Source organism: Triticum urartu, chromosome 1 (assembly GCF_003073215.2).
Source record: "Triticum urartu cultivar G1812 chromosome 1, Tu2.1, whole genome shotgun sequence".
NCBI lineage: Eukaryota > Viridiplantae > Streptophyta > Magnoliopsida > Poales > Poaceae > Triticum > Triticum urartu.
The window spans coordinates 559,185,412-559,207,957 of record NC_053022.1 but is presented as its reverse complement, the minus strand read 5'-3'; the positions used below and the strand labels follow the sequence as shown (position 1 = coordinate 559,207,957).

General features: G+C 42.8%; 2 protein-coding genes and 1 non-coding gene across 11 annotated transcripts; all 3 read right to left on the bottom strand.

Annotated features, from left to right (window-relative positions):
• Window positions 1-606: 606 nt before the first annotated feature.
• On the bottom strand, window positions 607-678 carry TRNAQ-CUG. The gene has a single exon. It is a non-coding gene; the product is annotated as a tRNA-Gln (tRNA).
• A 524-nt stretch (window positions 679-1,202) lies between these two features.
• LOC125529893 (interaptin-like) lies at window positions 1,203-11,441 on the bottom strand. 9 transcript variants are annotated; one of them, XM_048694314.1, is made up of 18 exons: window positions 11,173-11,439; window positions 10,939-11,062; window positions 9,804-9,905; window positions 9,171-9,281; window positions 8,782-8,883; window positions 8,109-8,219; window positions 7,720-7,821; window positions 7,071-7,181; window positions 6,683-6,784; window positions 5,941-6,051; window positions 5,552-5,653; window positions 4,900-5,010; window positions 4,513-4,614; window positions 3,816-3,926; window positions 2,776-2,886; window positions 2,387-2,488; window positions 1,826-1,873; window positions 1,203-1,649 (listed from the first exon to the last, which is right to left on the bottom strand). In XM_048694314.1, the coding sequence occupies exons 1-18, from the start codon at window positions 11,276-11,278 to the stop codon at window positions 1,436-1,438; spliced, it is 1,983 nt and encodes a 660-aa protein (XP_048550271.1). In that variant the 5' UTR covers window positions 11,279-11,439; the 3' UTR covers window positions 1,203-1,435. The 9 variants fall into 9 exon arrangements, with proteins under 9 accessions (XP_048550271.1, XP_048550275.1, XP_048550291.1 ...); XM_048694318.1 differs by having other exon boundaries at window positions 10,939-11,053; window positions 11,173-11,438; XM_048694334.1 differs by lacking the exon at window positions 4,513-4,614 and having other exon boundaries at window positions 11,173-11,440.
• A 502-nt stretch (window positions 11,442-11,943) lies between these two features.
• LOC125529884 (putative glucose-6-phosphate 1-epimerase) lies at window positions 11,944-15,575 on the bottom strand. The gene is made up of 8 exons (XM_048694308.1): window positions 14,670-15,575; window positions 14,508-14,582; window positions 13,940-13,996; window positions 13,648-13,811; window positions 13,083-13,217; window positions 12,864-12,966; window positions 12,485-12,584; window positions 11,944-12,371 (listed from the first exon to the last, which is right to left on the bottom strand). Exons 1-8 carry the CDS (start codon window positions 14,766-14,768, stop codon window positions 12,166-12,168), a joined length of 939 nt encoding a protein of 312 aa, XP_048550265.1. The 5' UTR covers window positions 14,769-15,575; the 3' UTR covers window positions 11,944-12,165.
• Window positions 15,576-22,546: the final 6,971 nt, after the last annotated feature.

Here is a 22,546-nt window from a genome sequence, read left to right as displayed (position 1 = left end):
TCGGAGACCGTCACGTGTATCACTGATTGGCGGGCCTTAGGCCATTTATCTCATTTTGTTTAATGAAAAATAAAATAAAAACAGATTTAGGGGAAGAAATTTATGGAATCTGACAAAAGTAGCTCTCAGAAAACTTTCCCTAAAATTTAGGGACATTCTGTAAAAGCACTTTTATAAGAAGTTTTTTTAGAAGAACTGTTGAAGTTGCTCTAACAACGCTTGAAAAAATATGGCGTTGTGTGAATAAGAAATAGAGAATGATAGCATTGTTGCATGGTAAATAGCAAACAAAAATACGAACTTTGTAGAGATGATTCAAAATAATAGTGAGAACCAAATAAGAAATCATAATTGACAATATAGGATGCATTATGAGGCTTTTTTCCTTGAAAAAAAAAAGGAATGGCAAAAAAATTCAAGCACATAACAAAATGATACGAAAAAACAGGTTACGAACTTTGTAGAGATGATTCAAAATAATAGTGAGAACCAAATAAGAAATCATAATTGACAATATATATAGGATGCATTATGAGGCTTTTTTCCTTGAAAAAAAAAGAAATGGCAAAAAAATTCAAGCACATAAACAAAATGATACGAAAAAACAGGTCCCACCGAGACTTGAACTCGGGTTACTGGATTCAGAGTCCAATGTCCTAACCACTAGACCATGGGACCATTTGTTGGTTTGATTTTCCAAATTGCTCCTTTCTTATTAATTCGAGTGGGTCTGAACCTAGAAAACAGAGCAAGCTGCAAGGACTAATCAATCCTCATACGATCCACAGTTAGATCGGCTGCTACAATTAGCAGCCGTCGCAGGTTACCCTTTTGAACAGTGCTCGCCGTGATGTGCCGGGGACTGGACTAGCTAATCCGGCGACGACTGATGGAGGCACGAGAGCGCCGACGGCGCCGGCACCGCCGGGGTCACCGTCGCGGCCTGCTGCAGCAGACTGAAACCAACGTGCCAGAGAGGTACTCACTCCATTCCAAAATAGATGACTCAACTTTGTACTAACTTTAGTACAAAATTAATACAACGTTGGATCATTTATTTTGGAACGGAGAGAGTATCTGTTAGCTCACAACCTGTGGCAATCGTACTACACATATATGGTTTCGGTTGATGTTCATTCACGTCTGCCACATAACAGAAAATATTTTGTCGCAAAAGAGAGAAAATGAATTGGCATCTCAAATAAGAAATTTGCTAGCATTGCAAGATGGCTCCATCCAAAATTAACATCAGAATCAGCCTCAAAAATAAAACAAATCATGTACAAACAGGTTGCATCTGCTTACTGCTAAAAAATTCCAGTGCTCCCAACTCAGAACCACGGCAGTAGCAGACCATCTACTCCAAACAGCTGCAGGATCCAACGTTTTATCCTCACTAAATTTCAAGGCAAACTGCTCATCGTCGTCGTCGTCATCAATTACCATTTTTGTGTCTTCTTTTCAAACTGGCCTTCTGGCTGAAAGAAGCACCTGACCTGTCCCCAGGTTCAGACATGTCTCTATCGTCGATGATCCGTTGTTCAGTATGTTCACGGTCATCCAGCTCAGGCTCACTCAAGTCATCTAGAAGTTCAGCCTCACCAGCACGGACACCGTTATTGTTTAGCTCCGGATGGAGAGGAGTGTCCCTGAAAAGGTGGGAAGTTACTCTTGCTGGTTATTCATGTCTACCTATTTTCGGCTTTCACTAGGCATAAGTGCATAACATAGGAAAACATACACCCTCAAATATGAAGCTATTCTATCTCAAACAAAATACCAAGCTATTCCAAGTATGTGATGTAAATAACTCAAATGAGCTTACATGATAACTGAACCAGTAGTCTCAACACCAGGAACAAGTCTCTTGATGCTGTGATATGTATCAAACCACTCAGAACATCAAAACGGACAAGGCAGCATAAATAACTTTGTAAATCTGTGGCATGTTTGCACCCAGTACTTAGCAAGGGGAAATGCAACCTAGGGTCCTGAATTAGTTGCACATTTGCATACGATGAAACTATAAATAAAAAACATCTCAATACATGCTATGGAGAGTAGTCAAAAGAATAAAGTCATACAGGACCAAATAATGTGATGTTTTGCAGAAACAAATGTTTGCTCATACATCTCATAAAATTTCCAGCATAATCAATGGCAACTTAAATAAAATTAACCAAAAATATTTCTGGCAGAATTTCCAGGCATTTTGTCAGCAATCATACTGCCTGATATAGAAGGCCTTTTAATAGTGAAACATTCCTTTTTGAGCACACACAAAAGCTTTGCCTATCTTTCATTAACAGTGTCAGTAACAAGCTCAGAGAAAACATATCACGCCAATAGAATTAACTCATGTAAGCAACTCCATGCAGGAAATTACCTGCACTTGCGTGCTTGCAATGTTTCTTCATCAGATGATATTGGATGATTATCGTTGTTGTCATACTTCCTGCTTAACCCATCCAGCCTTTCCCTTATGCGCCTGAAAATGTAGGCTAGACTTAATGGCAAGCAACTACAAATTAGTTATTAGATCACAATAATTTCTTTTCATTATGTGCTTAGGGCAACATATGTACTAGTTTTGACATCTTTGGCCTGCTAACTTATGCACCCCATCTTACTGATAAATATACAAAACCGATTGTTGAGCATGCAATACAGGTTCACGGACACTGAGGAAGAATGACACAGGTGGTCCTTTATAATATAAAGCTGGTGAACATTCAGTAGTCTGTTCTTGATGTGCATAAAACCGAATGAGCTCACCTAAGCATTGATCCCATGGTCTCGCCATCAGAATCCGTGCCTTGCGAAGTCTCTTGATGCTGTGATATACTCGGTGAAAGATCCATCAACAGCACCTCTTTAGTTTCGGTTCTGCAATAGATGAAGGCAAAGATTGAGGACATCAAAACAGACAAGGCAGCATAAATAACTTCATATGTCTGGCATGTTTGCACTCAATTCCTATCAAGGGAAAAATGCAACCTAGAGTCCTAAATTAGTTGCACTATTGCCTATAACAAGATTAAAAGACGAACATCACAATACATGCTATGGAGTGTACTCAAAAGAATAAATGTCATACAAAACCAAATAATGTGATGTTTTTGCAGAAACAAATGTTTGTTCATACATTCTATGGCATTTCCAGCATAACACTGGCAACTTCAAATAAAGTTAACAAAAATATCTGCATTTAACGGTTTAGATTGCACACTGGCAAAATTGCCGTGCATTTGTCAGAAAACATACTTCTAATATGGAAGCCTTCTAATGATAAAAAAGTCTTTTTTAGAGCACACACACAAAAGCGTTGCATATCTTTCATTGACAGGAACAAACTCAAAGAAAAACATATCACGCATTCACGCCAGTAGAATTAACTCATGAAAGCAACTACATGCAGAAAATTACCTGCGCTTACATAATTGCAATGTTTCTTCATCAGATGATAATGAATGATTATCACCGTTATCATTCTTATTGCTTAACAGAGGCAGCCTTTTCCTTATGCACATGAAAAAATGCAGCTACACTTAATGGCAAGTAACTACCAATTGATTATTAAATCACACTGATTTCTTTTCACGATGTGCTTAGGGCCATGTATGTACTAGTTTTGACACCTTTGGCCTGCTAGTTATGCATCCCATCTTACTGACAACTATACATGAGAGATTGTTGAGCATGTAACACATATTCACGGCCACTGAGAAAGAATGAGACAGCTGATCCTTTACAATACTCACCTGGTGAACATTCAGTAATTAGTTCTTGATATATATAAAGTCAAATGACCTCACCTAAGCACAGGTCCTATGGTCTCATCGTCAGAATCCGTGCCTTGTGAAGTCTCTTGATGCTGTGATATGATCGGTGAGAGACTCTCCAATGGCAGCTCCCTAGTTTTGGTTCTGCAATAGATGAAGATAAACACTCAGGACATCATAACAGACAAGGCAACATAAATAACTTCATGTATCTGTGGCATGTTTGCACTCGGTTCTTAGCAAGGGAAAATGCAACCTAGAGTCCTAAATTATTTCCACATTTGCCTACGACGAAGCTAAAAGTTCTTAGCAAGGGAAAATGCAACCTAGAGTCCTAAATTATTTCCACATTTGCCTACGACGAAACTAAAAAAAGAACATCACAATACATGCTATGAAGAGTAATAAAAAGAATAAATCTCATACAGGACCAAAGAATGTGATGTTGTTTTGCAGAAACAAATGTTTGCTCATACATCTCATGGCATTTCCAGCATAATCAATAGCAACCTAAACTAAAATTAACCAAAAATATCTCTGCAGAATCTCCGGGCATTTGTTAGCAATCATACATTCTGATATAAAAGGCCTTTCAGTAGTATGACGGTCTTTTCAGAGCACAGACAAAAGCTTTGCATATCTTTCATTAACAGTGTCAGTAACAAGCTCAGAGAAAACATATCACGCCAATAGAATTAACTCATGTAAGCAACTCCATGCAGGAAATTACCTGCGCTTTCGTTTTTGCAATGTTTCTTCATCAGATGATACTGGATGATTATCGTTGTTGTCATACTTCCTGCTTACCCCATCCAGCCTTTTCCTTATGCGCCTAAAAATACAGGCTAGACTTAATGGCGAGTAACTACCAATTAGTTATTAGATCACACTAATTTATTTTCATGATGTGCTTAGGGCGACGAATGTACTAGTTTTGACATCTTTGGCCTGCTAAGTTATGCAACCCATCTTACTGGTAACTGCAAAAACTGATTGTTGAGCATACAATACAGGTTCACTGCCACTGAGGAAGAATGACACAGCTGGTTCTCTATAATATCAGCTGCTGAACATTCAGTGGTTTGTTCGCGATGTGTATAAAACCGAGTGAGCTCACCTAAGCATTGATCCTACGGTCTCGCCATCAGACTCTGTGCCTTGCGAAGTATCTTGATGCTGTGATAAACTCGGTGAAAGATCCATCAACGGCAACTCTTTAGTTTCGGTTCTGCAATAGATGAAGGGAAACATTAAGGACATCAAAACAGACAAGGCAGCATAAATAACTTCATATATCTGTGGCATGTTTGCACTCAATTCTTATCAAGGAAAAAATGCAACCTAGAGTCCTAAATTAGTTGCACATTTGCCTGTGACAAAACTAAAAGACGAACATCACAATACATGCTATGAAGTGTACTCAAAAGAATAAATGTCATCCAAGACCAAATGATGTGATGTTGTTTTTGCAGAGACAAATGTTTGTTCATACATCCCATGGCATTTCCAGCATAATCACTGGCAACTTCAAATAAAGTTGACAAAAATATCTACATTTAACGATTTAGATTGCATACTGGCAAAATTTCTAGGCATTTGTCAGAAAACATACTTCAAATATACTAGAAGCCTTTTAGTAGTAAAAAAGTCATTTTTAGAGCACACACACAAAAGCGTTACATATCTTTCATTGACAGGAACAAACTCAAAGAAAAACATATCACGCCAATAGAGTTAATTCATGAAAGCAACTACATGCAGGAAATTACCTGCGCTTAGGTAATTGCAATGTTTCTTCATCAGATGATATTTGATGATTATCGCCGTTATCATTCCTATTGCTTAACAGAGGCAGTCTTTTCCTTATGCGCCTGAAAAAATGCAGGCTACACTTAATGGCAAGTAACCACCAATAATTATTAAATCACACTGATTTCTTTTCACGATGTGCTTAGGGCCATGTATGTACTAGTTTTGACACCTTTGGCCTGCTAGTTATGCATCCCATCTTACTGATAACTATACATGACTGAGTGTTGAGCATGTAACACATATTCACGACCACTGAGAAAGAATGAGACAGCTGATCCTTTATAGTACTCACCTAGTGAACATTCAGTAATCAGTTCTTGATGTATATTAAGACAAATAAGCTCACCTAAGCACAGATCGTATGGTCTCATCGTCAGAATCCGTGCCTTGTGAAGTCTCTTGATGCTGTGATATGATCGGTGAAAGATTCTCCAATGACAGCTCCTTAGTTTTGGTTCTGAATAGATGAAGGTAAACACTCAGGACATCCAAACGGACAAGGCAATATAAATAACTTCGTGTATCTGTGGCATGTTTGCACTCAATTCTTAGCAAGGGAAAATGCAACCTAGAGTCCTAAATTATTTCCTCATTTGCCTACGACAAAGCTAAAAGTTCTTAGCAAGGGAAAATGCAACCTAGAGTCCTAAATTATTTCCACATTTGCCTACGACGAAGCTAAAAGTTCTTAGCAAGGGAAAATGCAACCTAGAGTCCTAAATTATTTCCACACTTGCCTACGACGAAACTAAAAAAAGAACATCACAATACATGCTATGGAGAGTAATCAAAAGAATGTGATGTTGTTTTGCATAAACAAATGTTTGCTCATACATCTCAGGGCATTTCCAGCATAATCAATAGCAACCTAAAATAAAATTAACCAAAAATATCTCTGCAGAATCTCCGGGCATTTGTTCGCAATCATACTTTCTGATATAAAAGGCCTTTCAATAGTATGACAGTCTTTTCAGAGCACAGACAAAAGCTTTGCATATCTTTCATTAACAGTGTCAGTAACAAGCTCAAAGAAAACATATCACGCCAATAGAATTAACTCGTGTAAGAAACTCCATGCAGGAAATTACCTGCGCTTGCGTTTTTGCAATGTTTCTTCATCAGATGATACTGGATGATTATCGTTGTTGTCATACTTCCTGCTTACCCCATCCAGCCTTTTCCTTATGCGCCTGAAAATACAGGCTAGACTTAATGGCCAGTAACTACCAATTAGTTATTAGATCACACTAATTTATTTTCATGATGTGCTTAGGGCAATGTATGTACTAGTTTTGACATCTTTGGCCTGCTAAGTTATGCAACCCATCTTACTGATAACTATACAAAACTGATTGTTGAGCATGCAATGCAGGTTCACTGCCACTGAGGAAGAATGACACAGCTGGTTCTCTATAATATCAGCTGCTAAACATTCAGTGGTTTGTTCGTGATGTGTATAAAACAGAATGAGCTCACCTAAGCATTGATCCTACGGTCTCGCCATCAGAATTTGTGCCTTGCGAAGTATCTTGATGCTGTGATAAACTCGATGAAAGATCCATCAACGGCAGCTCTTTAGTTTCGGTTCTGCAATAGATGAAGGGAAACATTGAGGACATCAAAACAGACAAGGCAGCATAAATAACTTCATATATCTGTGGCATGTTTGCACTCAATTCTTATTAAGGAAAAAATGCAACCTAGAGTCGTAAATTAGTTGCACATTTGCCTGTGACAAAACTAAAAGACGAACATCACAATACAAGCTATGAAGTGTACTCAAAAGAATAAATGTCATACAAGACCAAATGATGTGATGTTGTTTTTGCAGAAACAAATGTTTGTTCATACATCCCATGGCATTTCCAGCATAATCACTGGCAACTTCAAATAGAGTTGACAAAAATATCTACATTTAATGATTTAGATTGCATACTGGTAAAATTTCTAGGCATTTGTCAGAAAACATACTTCTAATATAGAAGCCTTTTAATAGTAAAAAAGTCTTTTATAGAGCACACACACAAAAGCGTTACATATCTTTCATTGACAGGAACGAACTAAACGAAAAACATATCACGCCAATAGAGTTAATTCATGAAAGCAACTACATGCAGGAAATTACCTGCGCTTAGGCAATTGCAATGTTTCTTCATCAGATGATATTTGATGATTATCGCCGTTATCATTCATATTGCTTAACAGAGGCAGTCTTTTCCTTATGCGCCTGAAAAAATGCAGGCTACACTTAATGGCAAGTAACTACCAATAATTATTAAATCACACTGATTTCTTTTCACGATGTGCTTAGGGCCAAGTATGTAGTAGTTTTGACACCTTTGGCCTGCTAGTTATGCATCCCATCTTACTGATAACTATACATGACTGAGTGTTGAGCATGTAACACATATTCACGGCCACTGAGAAAGAATGAGACAGCTGATCCTTTATAATACTCACCTGGTGAACATTCAGTAATCAGTTCTTGATGTATATAAAGTCAAATAAGCTCACCTAAGCACAGATCGTATGGTCTCATCGTCAGAATCCATGCCTTGTGAAGTCTCTTGATGCTGTGATATGATCGGTGAAAGATTCTCCAATGACAGCTCCTTAGTTTTGGTTCTGCAATAGATGAAGGTAAACACTCAGGACATCAAAACGGACAAGGCAATATAAATAACTTCGTGTATCTGTGGCATGTTTGCACTCAATTCTTAGCAAGGGAAAATGCAACCTAGAGTCCTAAATTATTTCCACATTTGCCTACGACGAAGCTAAAAGTTCTTAGCAAGGGAAAATGCAACCTAGAGTCCTAAATTATTTCCACATTTGCCTACGACGAAACTAAAAAAAGAACATCACAATACATGCTATGGAGAGTAATCAAAAGAATGTGATGTTGTTTTGCATAAACAAATGTTTGCTCATACATCTCAGGGCATTTCCAGCATAATGAATAGCAACCTAAAATAAAATTAACCAAAAATATCTCTGCAGAATCTCCGGGCATTTGTTAGCAATCATACTTTCTGATATAAAAGGCCTTTCAATAGTATGACAGTCTTTTCAGAGCACAGACAAAAGCTTCGCATATCTTTCATTAACAGTGTCAGTAACAAGCTCAAAGAAAACATATCACACCAATAGAATTAACTCGTGTAAGCAACTCCATGCAGGAAATTACCTGCGCTTGCGTGCTTGCAATGTTTCTTCATCCGATGATACTGGATGATTATCGTTGTTGTCATACTTCCTGCTTACCCCATCCAGCCTTTTCCTTATGCGCCTGAAAATACAGGCTAGACTTAATGGCAAGTAACTACCAATTAGTTATTAGATCACACTAATTTATTTTCATGATGTGCTTAGGGTAACGTATGTACTAGTTTTGACATCTTTGGCCTGCTAAGTTATGCAACCCATCTTTCTGATAACTATAGTTAACTGACTATTGAGCATGTAATACAGCTTCATGGCCACTGAGAAAAAATGACACATCTGGTCCTTTATAATACTCACCTAGGGATCATTCAATAATCAGTCCTTGATGTATATAAAGCCGAATCAGCTCACCTAAGCATACATCCAACAGTGTCATCATCAGAATCCATGCCTTGCGGAGTCTCTTGATGTTGTGATATAGTTGGTGAAAGATTCACCGGTGGCAGCTCCTTAGTTTTGATTCTGCAATAGATGAAAGGAAACACTCAGGACATCAAAACGGACAAGGCAACATAAATAACTTCATATATCTGCGGCATGTTTGCACTCAGTTCTTAGAGAGGGAAGATGCAACCTGCCTGCACTCCTAAATTAGTCGTATGTTTGCCTATGACGAAACTAAAAAACAAACATCACAATACATGCTATGTAGTATAGTCAAAAGAATAAATGTTATACAATACCAAATAATGTGATGTGGTTTTGCAAAACTAAATGTTTGTGCATACACATATCCCACGGCATTTAATATAAAGGTAAACAAAAATATGTAAATTTCACGGTTTAGAGTACAAAATGGCAAAACTCCCGACATTTGTCAGCAATCGTACTTTCTGATACAAAAGGCCTTTTAAGAGTAAAACAGTCTTTTTAGAGCACACACAAAAGCTTTGCATATCTTTCATTAACAGTAACAAACTCAAAAGAAAAACACATCACGCCAATAGAATTAACTCATGTAAGCAACTCTATGCAGGAAATTACCTGCGCTTGCGTGCTTGCGATGTTTCTCCATCAGATGATAGGGGATGATTATCGATGTTGTCATTCTTACAGCTTAACCCGTGCAGCCTTCTCCTTCTGTGCCTGAAAATGCAGGCTGGACTTAATGGCGAGCAACTACAAATTAGTTAGATCACAATAATTTCTTTTCATTATGTGCTTAGGGCAACATATGTACTAGTTTTGACATCTTATCAGATTAATTACAGTGATAAGACTCAATTCCAGATGAATTACAAGTAAATCAAAATTTGACCCTTAGAGTAACAGATATTTAGGTCTATAAGGTCAAAACATGCCACGAAGGTGTGTGCACTCTTATCAGATTACCATATCCTAATCTATAAGACTGAATTACCCCCATAATAATTTCTTACAGATTTTACCAAATTGTTATGGCTGAAAGTAGCGATCAAGATTCTGTTTCTCAAGAGATTAATGCTCAAAGATTTATGGCGGAAGTTTGCTAAAAAATTCACCATGGAGACCAATTCAGTGGCTAGAGCAATGCATATTTGTGAATATAGGGAGTAGAGTCTGGGGCCTTCCATGCATAACCAAGTTCAAAAATGATGTATATTTGTCAATATAAGGAGTAGAGGGATGATGAACTTCAGTCTGGCTAACTAACTCTTCCATTCCATGCATAACCAAGTTTGTGATTTTCCTGAAGTTCAAAACTACATACTGGTATCCTCGGATAAGAAAAAAATGCATACTAAAAATAGATAGAGGATACTGTTATTTAACAAACAGATCCGAAATGGCAGACGCTAGTTTTTGTTCAACAGTATAAGCTGGTTGCACAACAGAACTGCACAGGTATGCACAGTAGGAGAAATGATGGCCAGTATCATAATTTGCACATAAGCTGGTTGTTACATAATGATGGCCAGTATCACAATAGGAGAAATAATATAAGCTGGTTGTTACATAATGTGCACATAAGCTTCGGCGAATCGAGACAGCAAAATGTGGACAGTGTCAGAGACTCCTCTACCCACAAAATCAGTTCTCTAATCTAATTGCTCGAGACTGACAGATCTTGTGCGGGTTCCGTCCGTGCAGACCATGACAACAACTTCAGAGTTTCAGGAAGGGGGGATAGAAAATCTACCTGCCGTGATGACGAGGTTGCGGTCGGACTGGTAGTTCTCGATGATGGGCACCAGATCCCTGGACGCGATCCTCCACTTGCAGACCTGCTTGAAGACCTCCCGCCGCAGCAGCCTCTGCAGATCCTTCAGATTGTCAGCACAAACGCGCAGCGGAAGTCAGGCAGTCAGCGAACACCAAAAGGCCGGAGGGGAGCGCGAGTGAGGCGCGAGAGGAGGGGCGTGGGGTGGGGTACCGAGGCAGTCCTCGCCCTTGACGTAGCCGACGGCGCCTCCGTCGTCGTCCTCCTCCTCCGGGGCGCGGAGGCCGGCACAGGTGCTGGAGAGCATCGCCGAGTCCATGCCGCCCCGCTAGGGCTCGGGCGCCTGGCCGGTGCGTGTAGCGGGAGCTGCTGGTCGCGGAGGCGAGGGCGCGAGGAGAGCTGGTCACAGTGGAGTGGGTGGGAGGGGAGCGGAGAGATTGGGGAAATTTTGCCGCCGCCGCGCTCCATTTCCGGCGGGGTTTTCCCGGGCTTTTTGACTCCGCTTGGTGGGCCGTCAAAGAAGTGGATCGACAACTGCCCGATTGATAAATAAACCCTAAAAAAAAAGACACCCTAAAAAAAGTCCGATGCCATTTCAGGGCGTGCTACCCGTCAAGATCAGCCGAGTCGCGAGCCGTCAGATTTGCCGCATCAAGCCGCCGAACACGCCCCACCATTGCAACACAGGTCTTGTTATAGAATTTTTTACAAAAAATTGTTTTGTTGCATTTTTTTTGCAATCGAGGTCTTATTGTGAAAAAAATCACAAAAGAAGTTTTATTGCAAAATGTAAACTCATTGTAGACCATTACAACACTGCATATGTTTCAACGTTTGATAAAGGACGGCACACGGGCTCTCACGTGGAGACATGTAACGCAGGGGAGGTGGTGGACGCGGCCGCTGCAATCCGCCAGGTGATGGTAAGAGTTTCCCATTCCAGAAACCAAAAGACTTGCTTCTAGAAAAAGGAAATCAGAAGACTTGAAAGAAAAAGGTTTGATGCCATTCCAGAAACCAGGTCTCAGCACCGGCGAACCCAGCGCCGCCGGCTGACCACCACGGATCCAACCAACCTACTGATCCCATCCATGTACAAGATGCTAGTACAACGAAAGCGACTCCCTGACAGACGGACAGGCGGCTACACATACAGACAGCACTGCAACCAATCACCAACCAACCACGCTACACGCTAGTGCATCCTCACATGATGCCGGGCTGATCGAGGTGGTCGCTGCAGTTGGTCGACGGCACGGCGGAGAGCTCCAGCCTCCCCGTCCACTCCTCCCCGGGCCTCAGCGTGATGGGCCGCTCCGCCGCCGCCGCGTCCACGCACAGCGTCTGCTTGTACTCCTCGTCCCCGAAGTCCGCCATCGTCTTCGCCTTCTTCTCCCACGGGTTCCACACCACTGCCAACAGCACCGAGGACATTGCAGACTGTGTTACTATCATATATACCACCATGGCTGGCTTCGCAAGCCAGCCGGACGGAGGGAAATGGATGAAATGATCTGTGTCTTACCGGTGTCGGGGAGGCCATCCTTCCTGATGACGAAGGTGCGCTTCTTCTCGTGGTCGAGCACCGCTATCACGTTCGGCGAGCTGACGTACACTCGGTCGACCTGCAAAAACGTTTGCACATGCACCAGGTGTTGTTAGCACCTTCACTGCAGAGAAGCAGTGCGACTCTGAATCTCTGATATTGCTAAATGGAAGTCAAATTCATACCGACATTCGAAAAGATGGGTTTCAGCTAGCATCAATAGATTCAAGTGTACTACTAAACTACGAATGTGCTACACCCTCTGTTCACAAATTTAAACTGCCAAAACGTCTGACATTTGTGAACAGAGGGAGTAGTACATTATTGTTGAAGCTTCTCTTAATATTCAGTTATTCACCTCTGATTCGAACGTTATGGCGTCTCCTTGTTCGGTATGGCGTTCCCGCTGGCTGAGATTGTCCAGATAATCAAGGGTCTCCAAGCCTTCTATCCTCACCTCGCTGGAGTTAACAGGGCATGACAAAAGTCATTTGTGTCAACATTGTATGACATCAACAGAAAGCAGTTCGACAGTGAGGCGCAAGAAAGCGCTTATGTTGGGTACATGTCGCCTGACCTGATGTCTGAAACTGAGAGGTATGTGTGGTAGGCAAATGAGAAACTGAATGGCTTGCCATTAACGTTTCTGATGCGCGATACTAGTGAGAGGTCACCGTCCTTTGTGAGAGAGATTCTCAGCCGGAACTCGAAACTGCAACCAAAATCAAGTGATCAGGTAAAATGCATGCAAACATTGTAGGGAAGGGATACAGATATGAAACAAGAATGAGAGCACAAGGAAATCCCCTCTCATTCTTATGTCTTCAGCATCTATGTTCCAAGCGACTACCAGTTGCCAATTAGAGGTGCCGCTGAATCTTAACCATACTCATCAAAAAAATTACCCTATATGTATGAACATCAGTATTATCATACTACACTCTCTACCTAAACATGCACATATCTAACCATACGGATATTGTGAACGAAATATCATCAGAGGTACAGGCTTCGGCTGTTAACCAAGCATCTCGAGTACTCGCTTGCAGAACCTCGACATCCACCCTCATTTAGTTGTAAAACAGAGAGTGTGTGCAGCCAGAAAGTAGGTGCAGATTAATCAACAGAGATGAGATGCATACCTATGTGGCCAGCTCTTCGTGTCCTCTTCAGATGGCTTTAGGATAAGGTCAACAAAAGATCTGCTGCCACTGTCACTGCGACTCAATGCCGGATGCTCCTCATCGAGGCCCCACATCCTATTCCTCGCAAATCCATGTCGCTCCAAGGTCCCGCAGTTCCCAAACTGAGAGAGTTTTGCAGTTATCAGTAACGCCAAGAAAAAACAAGCAGTTCTGCTCTTATCTCCTATCAGTATTTGTACTCTCTGGTAAGTAGACAGACAATCAAATAGAAACTGGAGTAATGTGGTACCTGCGGAAAGCATATCGGAATCCCGCCACGCATCGCCTTTGGTGGCTTCATGATTGCCTGCACACCAACAACTTGGGTTATATGCAAGTGCCTAGTAAGACAATGGAACACATAAGACATAAGAGTGACTACTAATCCCTCCTTGTACTAACTTTGTACTAAATCAGCGACACTTATTTTGAGACGGAGGGAGTAGAGTACAGCCCCCACATGTTTGCAAATCGGACGGAGCTAGCCACGAGAACTGGCTGTGGGGGGAGGCATTGTGACTCATGAACCTTAATTCCTAGCTGTCTACTCCAAATCTCCAACCACCAGTACAGTCTACTTGAACACTCTTGTCTGTCCTCCCAATGTTAAATTCAGAAAATGCATACAGCCTGCGTGATAATCCAACCCCACATTGCCGTAATTATCCGCAGCAGTTAAAGCAAGTGACACGCTGAATGGGGAATTCATATTTTGTACAGTTCCCCAAAATGAATCTCTAACCAGCACAGAAGAGAGCAGAGCAGAGTAGAACAGAGCTGAACTGAAGAGTGGGGAACAGGAGGAGGGGCAGGCTGACCTTGCTGCTGGTGAAGAGGAGCTCATCTCCCCGGTCGTTCTTCCAGGAGACGACCTGCCCGCCGTGCAGGCTCACCTGCAACCAACGCCCAAAACCCCATCAGAAAGAAATTCAGAATCACGCCCAACCCAGCAGTAGTGAGAGTGAAGACGGGGGACGCACCCGCGCGGTGGCCCCGCTGGGCGAGCGGAGCAGGACGGACCCGTCCCCGTCCCTGCCCGCCTCCGGATCCGTTGAGGCCGCGTAGCGCCCCATGCTCATTCACCGACGCCGGCAGCCGGTCGCCGGTCGGTCGGAACCAATCGGTCGAGCGCGGCGCGAGCAGGAGCACGGCGCGGGACCGCAGATCGACGGAAGGAGCGAAGCGGGCACTGCACTGGCACGCGGGGAGCGCGGGATATGTATGCGGGCGGGGCGCGGCGCGGCGCGGCGACGTCGGCGTTGGGGCGGTTGGGGCGTCACGCGCGGCGCAGGGCACTTTCCGTGTGAGTGAAAGCAAAGGCAAAGGCGGCGCGGAACCCGTGAAGCGCCCGTGAGCCACCACCCACCTCACCTCGCCTGGCACCTGGCGCAGCGGCCGTGGCAGGCAGCGCTCCTCCTCCTCCACCTCCGCCTCTCCTTTTCTCCCCAACCGAAACTCCACCCGCCCGCCCGCAAGCCCGCAACCGGGGGAGGGAGGGAGGGAGGAAGTCCACAAGGCACGGCACGTCGGCACGGCAGCAGGAGCGAGCGCGGGCACGTGGGGGAGCGGGCAAAGCAGTCTAGCAGGCGCGCGCCACGCAGCGGATCACACGCAATGCCATGGGAGGAAGGGAGAGGCTCCTGACCTCCGGTCCGGTGGTACTACTGGCAGCAGGTAGCAGTAGTACTCCCGTACTGGGCTGGCTGGTGCCGGAAGAGAGGGAGGGAGGATCCGAGGCGAGATCCGGGGCGGGGCGGGGCGGAGGGGCGGCCGCTGCCACGTGCGCTAGCGCGTGCCGCGTCCGGGGGCGAGGTGCCGACTGAGTGAGTCAGTGACTGGCTCGCTTGGCCTGCGCGCGCGTGTCCTCTTGCCGACCCTCCTCGTCGGCTTGCCAGCAACGGTCGAGTCTCCTAGCAGTAGCTCGTAGCCGATTTTGGCGCTTCTCAAGGCGTTTCCCGCTGCCACGGCTTTCATTCAGCTCCAGCCACCGCTCTTGAGTCTTGACGCCTAGCTGCTGTACTGGCCTTCCTGTTTGCCGCCGGGGAATTTATTTATTTATCAATCTTTGAGCCGCCTCCGCGCGACCTATCGCTACGCGCTCCAACTTTTTAATGCATGCGCTCATTTTGTTTTCGGGTCAATTATGATTGACCATATAGATAGTAGGATAAACAATCCAGATGGGTCATTATATGTGGATTTATCATCATGCTTAAACCACATCATGGCATGTGTAAAAGTTATCATGATGCATACACATTACACCGCATCATGGCATGTGTAAAAGTTATCATGAAGCCGACAAAGCTTGTTGTAATAGACAATCGAAAAGTCGTCATGCTAAAGCGCCACAGAAGTACCGGCACACCAAAACAATAACCTTCGCCGAGTTGAGTCTGGTAGGCGATTTTGGCGTTTCTCAAGGCGTTTCCGTTGCCACAGCTCTCAGCTCCAGAGGCCGCTTTGACGCCTAGCTGCTGTACTGGCCTTCTTGTTTGTCACCGGAAAAGAACAATTTTTGGACTTTTTGAGCCGCCTGTGCGCGACCAATCGTGGCGAGCTCCAACGTATTGCATGTGGTCAATTATGATTGACTATGGACAGTATATTTATAGGATAAAATAATACAAAGTGGTAGCTGTATGTGGATTAGCTGTTATGTATACACGCTGCTTGCCATGACGCTCAGACCACATCATGTCAATTGTGTGTAAAAATTATCATGACGCACACATGCTACTTGTCATGCTGTTCACAGACACTTTCATAGCCATCGTGCGAAAAAACGTCATGTTGGGTACACACTACTCCCTCCGTCTCAAAATAAGTGTCGCTGATTTAGGATCGAGAGAGCACTTGTCATGGTGCTAAAAAAACATGTCTTGACAATTATGTGTAAAAATTGTCATGATGCTACACATTACTTGCCAGGGATTGGAAGAAACTATATTAAAATATATGAATGTTGTTCACACGGGCTTCAAAATAATTACCATTGTGTTCAACCGTAAGTTGCCGAAAAAACTTGTCATGATGCACCCACACTACTTGTCATTTGACAGGGTATATCTACCACTGTTTAGTTTTCGGGGGCAAACCCAAGAATTGACGTCTAAACACAACAATAAGAAAAAAAAATGATTAAGAAACTCCATAATGAAAGATTCCATGTGTATATACAAAGTTACTACCTTGTGTTGTTGCAATAAAGAATTGTCACATATAAGGTTGCGTTTGGATGTATGTATTCAGCCTCTCAATTGGTAATTGGTATTCGGGAACCTCTAGTTCAATTGTTTTGTAGACTTCATGTTAGTCAGTTGAAATGGAAATCAATATTAGCGAAAACTCCGGAAACACACGGTGAAACTGGAGTTCACTATTAGCGACAACCTGGTGCCCTACCCTAACCGAGTCACCGTCTCAATGTGATAGCGGCGATCCGCAGATCGCTAAGGCTTCATCGCGCTCCTGGGTAGTCATCGCCATACATGTCGCTTGGCCTCAGACCACACTCGGAGCTCCTTCGTGTGCCCATTTTATCTTGACTAGCCTTTGCATTCCCTTGCCCCGCTCTCAAATGTTGGAAATATGCCCTAGGGGCAATAATATTTGTATTATTATATTTCCGTATTCATAATTAAAGAGTTTATATTCTATGTTATAACTGTTATGGTCCTAGAATATGTGATTCAGTGAAAAACACATATGCACGTGTGAAATGATAAACGGTTAAATAAAAGGTCCCTAATCTTGCCTCTAGGACTAGCTCAAGTGTTGTTGGTGATTATGTTTTCCAGAGCTTAAGATATCGTTAAGTGTTAACGATAGTCCTAAAACAAGATTGAGAATATGACGTTGGAAGAACGCTCATATTGAATCGAACCAACCTTGTCTATTATGAATTGAGTTAATATCATATGTAATCAATTGTTATAACACAGAGTGTTAACGTGTGATTTTGCTCCTTAGACCATGAGAGTATTGTAGTCACTCCTTACCTTATGGTGGGCCTTCGGGTTGCTCAAACGTCACCTGTAACACGGTGACCATAACAACAACTTACATGTTCATCGGAAAGTTTGATAAGGGGCTAGATATCTCGAGAGTGGAATTTGCTCCTCCAACGATGGAGAGAGATATTCTTAGGGCCCTCTCGGTGTGACGGCATCCATCACCGCCTGACCAGACACAGGTGACTTCGTACGGGGATGCCGGAACACAATAACGAGAAAGAATAACAAAACCGGTAACAAGGATAACGGTATAGTGAGCGTGTGATGACTCACGAGGATACCGATGCATCCCTGATTTTGTGAAATATCGCGAAGCATAGGGAACATCACATGATAACCAAAGGCGTTCACTCGAATACCATTCGTGTGCTCATAGGGATCAATATGGACGTCCACGTACGGTTTCGCTATCGGTCATCGAACGAACGGTTTCGTTCATGTCTATGAGTTACCGAACCTACCGGTCACCATGATGATTGCCCCCCAAAGAAGTATGCCTTTGCCCTATCAGTTGACTAAATATGCCCACATCGACATGTCAGTCCCAAAGAGCAGAGCAATGGTTAAAAGGGGGTAAAACTTGGAAGGGTGTTGCTTAACTAGGATAGTTTGGAATTTTCTTTCCTTTAAATAGGGTAAAAGGTATCATAAAACAAACTTGAGGGGTGAACATTGGAATTCAATAAGGCATTGTCTGTTTTGGTGGGGATTGAATGGGGTTGAAGAGAACTGAGGGGAAACAAATCCCGTGCGAGACAAAACCCCCCTCAATCCCCGCTAATCCTCTTGGGGAGGGATTAAGCAAACAAGCCCTAAAGAAAGGATGAGGTATTGATGTGCATCTTTTCTTCAAAGTACAATAAAAGGATACAAAAAAGGTTAAATTGGTTAGCAAGGTTCATTTCCATATCTTCTATTCTTAAATAGTTGCAACCCACTACCTATTCTCTCTTCATGCAACTATGCCACATCATAAGTCATGCATGTGGTCATAAGTTACAATTTCTGCACTAAATATATCCATGCAATCATGCCACCTCAACAATCAAATCATCTACTATTAATTTTTTGCAACCCACTATGACTTTTCCCTCTTCGTGCAACTATGCCACGTCAAAGAGTCATGCATGTGGTCATAAATTATAATTTGTGCACTAATCTATCCATTCAATCATGCTATCTCAACAATCATGCATGTCAATTTGTTTCACTATTTTTTTGTCGGCATAGACGGGACGCCTGGAGCAAATATGTGTAAATCATGTTACACGTTTTTATTATGTAGGCACCCCATTGACTTCAATCCAATAGTTTGATATTTTTATACAACATTTTATCACATGCTTCATATACTTTATTGTTTTTAGAATATAAATTGAGAGCAATCTTTAATTGTTTTTGCAATTATTTTATTTTTAGCACCTATTTATGCAGCTATTTTAGAAAGGTTCCCGCGGCAACGCGCAGGGCGCCATCTAGTTTTATGAAACAGCAATGAAATTTTTTTGGAAGTCATGTTGAATGGGGCATCGAGCCTCGATCACTTACAAACATGGACTAAGGGCGGGGGATACACTAACGACATACCTATTCATTATCGTTTCTGACATCTTGCAATAACTACCACCTATGTCTGAGTTTATTAGCCCCCCTCGCATGTAACATCCCAATTTTCAATTTGAATGTTATTCATTAGGTCATCATATGCATCCATAATTTGTGCATTTTGAATTTATTTTATTTGGACTTTTGATCCTAGAAATCTTAAGCAACTCAAGGACCAATTGAGAGAGTTGGAGGTTTTCACAAAAATCCATTTTTGAATTTTTCTAAATTAGCAAATTGGATCAAAGTGATTTTTTATTTGAAATTATTTTTCCAATTATTTCAAATAAATGAAATAATGAGAGAAGATCACATGACTTCTTCAAAACAGTTAGGAAAATATGGGAAATTTAATTTTGAATAAAAATATATTTATTTGATTTTTATTTGCAATTTTATTCGATTGCATTTTATTAAATTAGGGGAAAAGTTCCATTTTTAAAAATTGCATTTAGTCTAGAAAAATGTTCACATTGTCCCAAATATTAGGAGGGGATGGCGAAAATTGTTTCTGGAATTCTAGGAATTTTATTTTATTTTATTCGGATTTTTCTTCACGGTGCTATTAAAAAAACTTCTTTGGACCGACTGGGACGAAGCCCAGCCGGCCCAGGCCGCCGCCACCGACCCCGAGCCGGAGTCCGGCCGACGCACGGTGTCGCCGCCGCCTATAGCTGGCCAAACGGGCTAGCCCGGGCCGGCACAGCACGGCCCATCCTAATCGTGCTTGGCACGGCCTGGCCTGCCGAGGCACGATTATTATACGTGCCTTGTCGTGCCGGCCCGCGTGCTGCAGCCTGCAGCCCAGGCACGACCCATATGTTAATCGGGCCAGCCCACCGGCACGCTAGGCCCGCTAATATGCCTTCTATTTTGCGCACTGGGCGTTTTTAGCCTAATTTTACCTCTTGGGCCACATTAGGATACATAAAAATACAAAAAAGATAATCGGGCCGTGTCGTGCCGGCCCACGTGCTCGGCATTCAGGCCCAGGCACGGTCCTTGGCATGCCGCGTGCCGGGCCTGGCCCGTTTAGCACGTGCCGTGCCGGCCGTGCTACCGGCCCGACCCAACTATCCTGGCCCGTTTGGCCACCTATACCGCCGCCCGTGTCCGAGCGGGATGCCGCCCGTGTCCGGGTGGGACCCCCTTCCCCAAGCTGCCCGCCGCCCCCTTCCCCAAGCCGCCTCGCCCCCTGGCCTTTAAAAGGCGAGGCCCAACCGCCCTCTCTCCTCACAACCGCCGCCACCTCCCGCCGCCTCAAGCCGAGCCGCCGCCGCCACGCCACCCCGCCTCTTGCCCGCATCGCCCCGCAGCCGCCGCCCACAGTCGTCGCCGGAGCCGTCGCCACCGCCAACCGTCGCCGCTGCCGTCGGTTTTTCTCGCCGATCGACCGAACCGGTATAAACCGCCGACCCCGATACGGGTTTTTTCATAATCAATTTTTTAAAACCCGGTTTATTATTTAGTTTAGTTTATTTAGCGGACGTTCATCCGTTAGTCCTCGGTAGCGAACGGTTTTCGTTTGTTAGGTTTCTATAGCGAACGTTCGTTCGTTAGATTTTTCTTTTTATTTTCAGCTAGGGACCTATCCATAATTATTTTCTTCGTAGTTTAGTCCTTGGTCTTTAACTGATCACAACTTTTTGCTCGTTTATCAAAATCCAACGAAACCAACGCCAAATTTCTTCACTATGATCCCCTCTGTTCAGATAATCAACTTAATCATGTTTTTGAAAGTTTAAAATTTGGTTTCAATCAGATTTGAATTTGAACTTCTTTTGTTCGTAACTTGAGTTTCGTATCTCCGATTTGATTGATTCTTTTTGCAAATCGAAGTGCTTCACTTGAACCTTCTGTTTAGATCGTTTTATTTGGTTTTACCTTTGCCTCTTATGCTTGAGTGCTTATGTATTGTTTGTCTATGATAGATTTTCCGGGGTGCGAAGCTTGCTACTACGTATATCTAGGGTTTTCCGATCATCAGTAAGGCAAGTTACACTTTGATCATATCCCTTTATTACCAAGTTTTTATGCATTAGTTTCAACCCTCAAACATTGCATGAGTAGGATTGGGAACATGTAGTTGTTGTTAAGTAGTTGATGAGGTAGGAACCTAATACCTTTTGTCACCCCGGGAATATACATTATGCTCATATTGCTTAGCCAGGCTCGTAAACGGGGATTGGTATGTGTGATTCATGAAAGTTGCGAGAGTAATACCTAAGGGAAACTTAAGGTGGCTACTTTAATACACATCTGGGGTGGATTGGTTGCGGGCACCTGAGGAACCCAGTGTTGTCCTAGGCTATCCCGGAGTACCCATGTGATCATCCTATGGAATGTCACCCAGGCTCGAAGGGATCATAATATTGTTCATGCTAAAAACTTCCGTGTGCAGCCACAAGCCATTATGGGCTCTGGCATAGTTGAGTAAGTTGTGTGACCTCTTTCAGTGGTAGGCTATAGCAGATGTAGGAGAAAGTAGGTGGTATTGTCTACCCAGAGTAAAGAGTTAATGCTTCAGAAAGACTATGTCTCGATCTTCTGATCATGGATATGGTCGAGTCTTGTGGGGAAAAGTGCGCAAACCTCTGCAAAGTTTATAAACTAATCATGATTAGTCGTGTCCCCGGTTATGGACATCTTGAGTATCTGATATTTGAATTATTGTTTGATCTCGACACTTACTTATTGAATTTGTTGGGTTATTAATATTCTTTTGGGATTGAGTTGGGGAACCTTCTCAATAATGGCATAAACTTGGTAGTTAAATAAAATATATTCTTTTTTGTTATAGGGAAAAATTAGCTTTATGCAAATGTTAAACTTAGAGCCTCCACCAGTCAAATATGCATGTAGTGATAGCTATTGTTTCAACATTTTTCTCTATAGTGTGATCTTGCCAGCATATTCCATGTGCTGAGCTACACGGCTGCAACGTATCATGTTGCAGAATTTTCAGACGAAGAGTAAGGTGCGATAAGTCGTTGTCATGCACTCAGTTTTGCCTTAGAGTTGGATGGACTCATTTATTTTCGAAGCTTCCACAGTTATTTAGATGGCCTTCAGCCATATTATTGTAATAAGTACTCTTTATGAGACACTCGATGTAATAAGTGTGTGATTGAACTTTGATATAAATCCTCGAGTACTGTGTGTCAGCAATACTGATCCAGGGATGACATTTAAGCACATAGACTACGGTCCATTGGGATCGGGTCTCTACAATATGG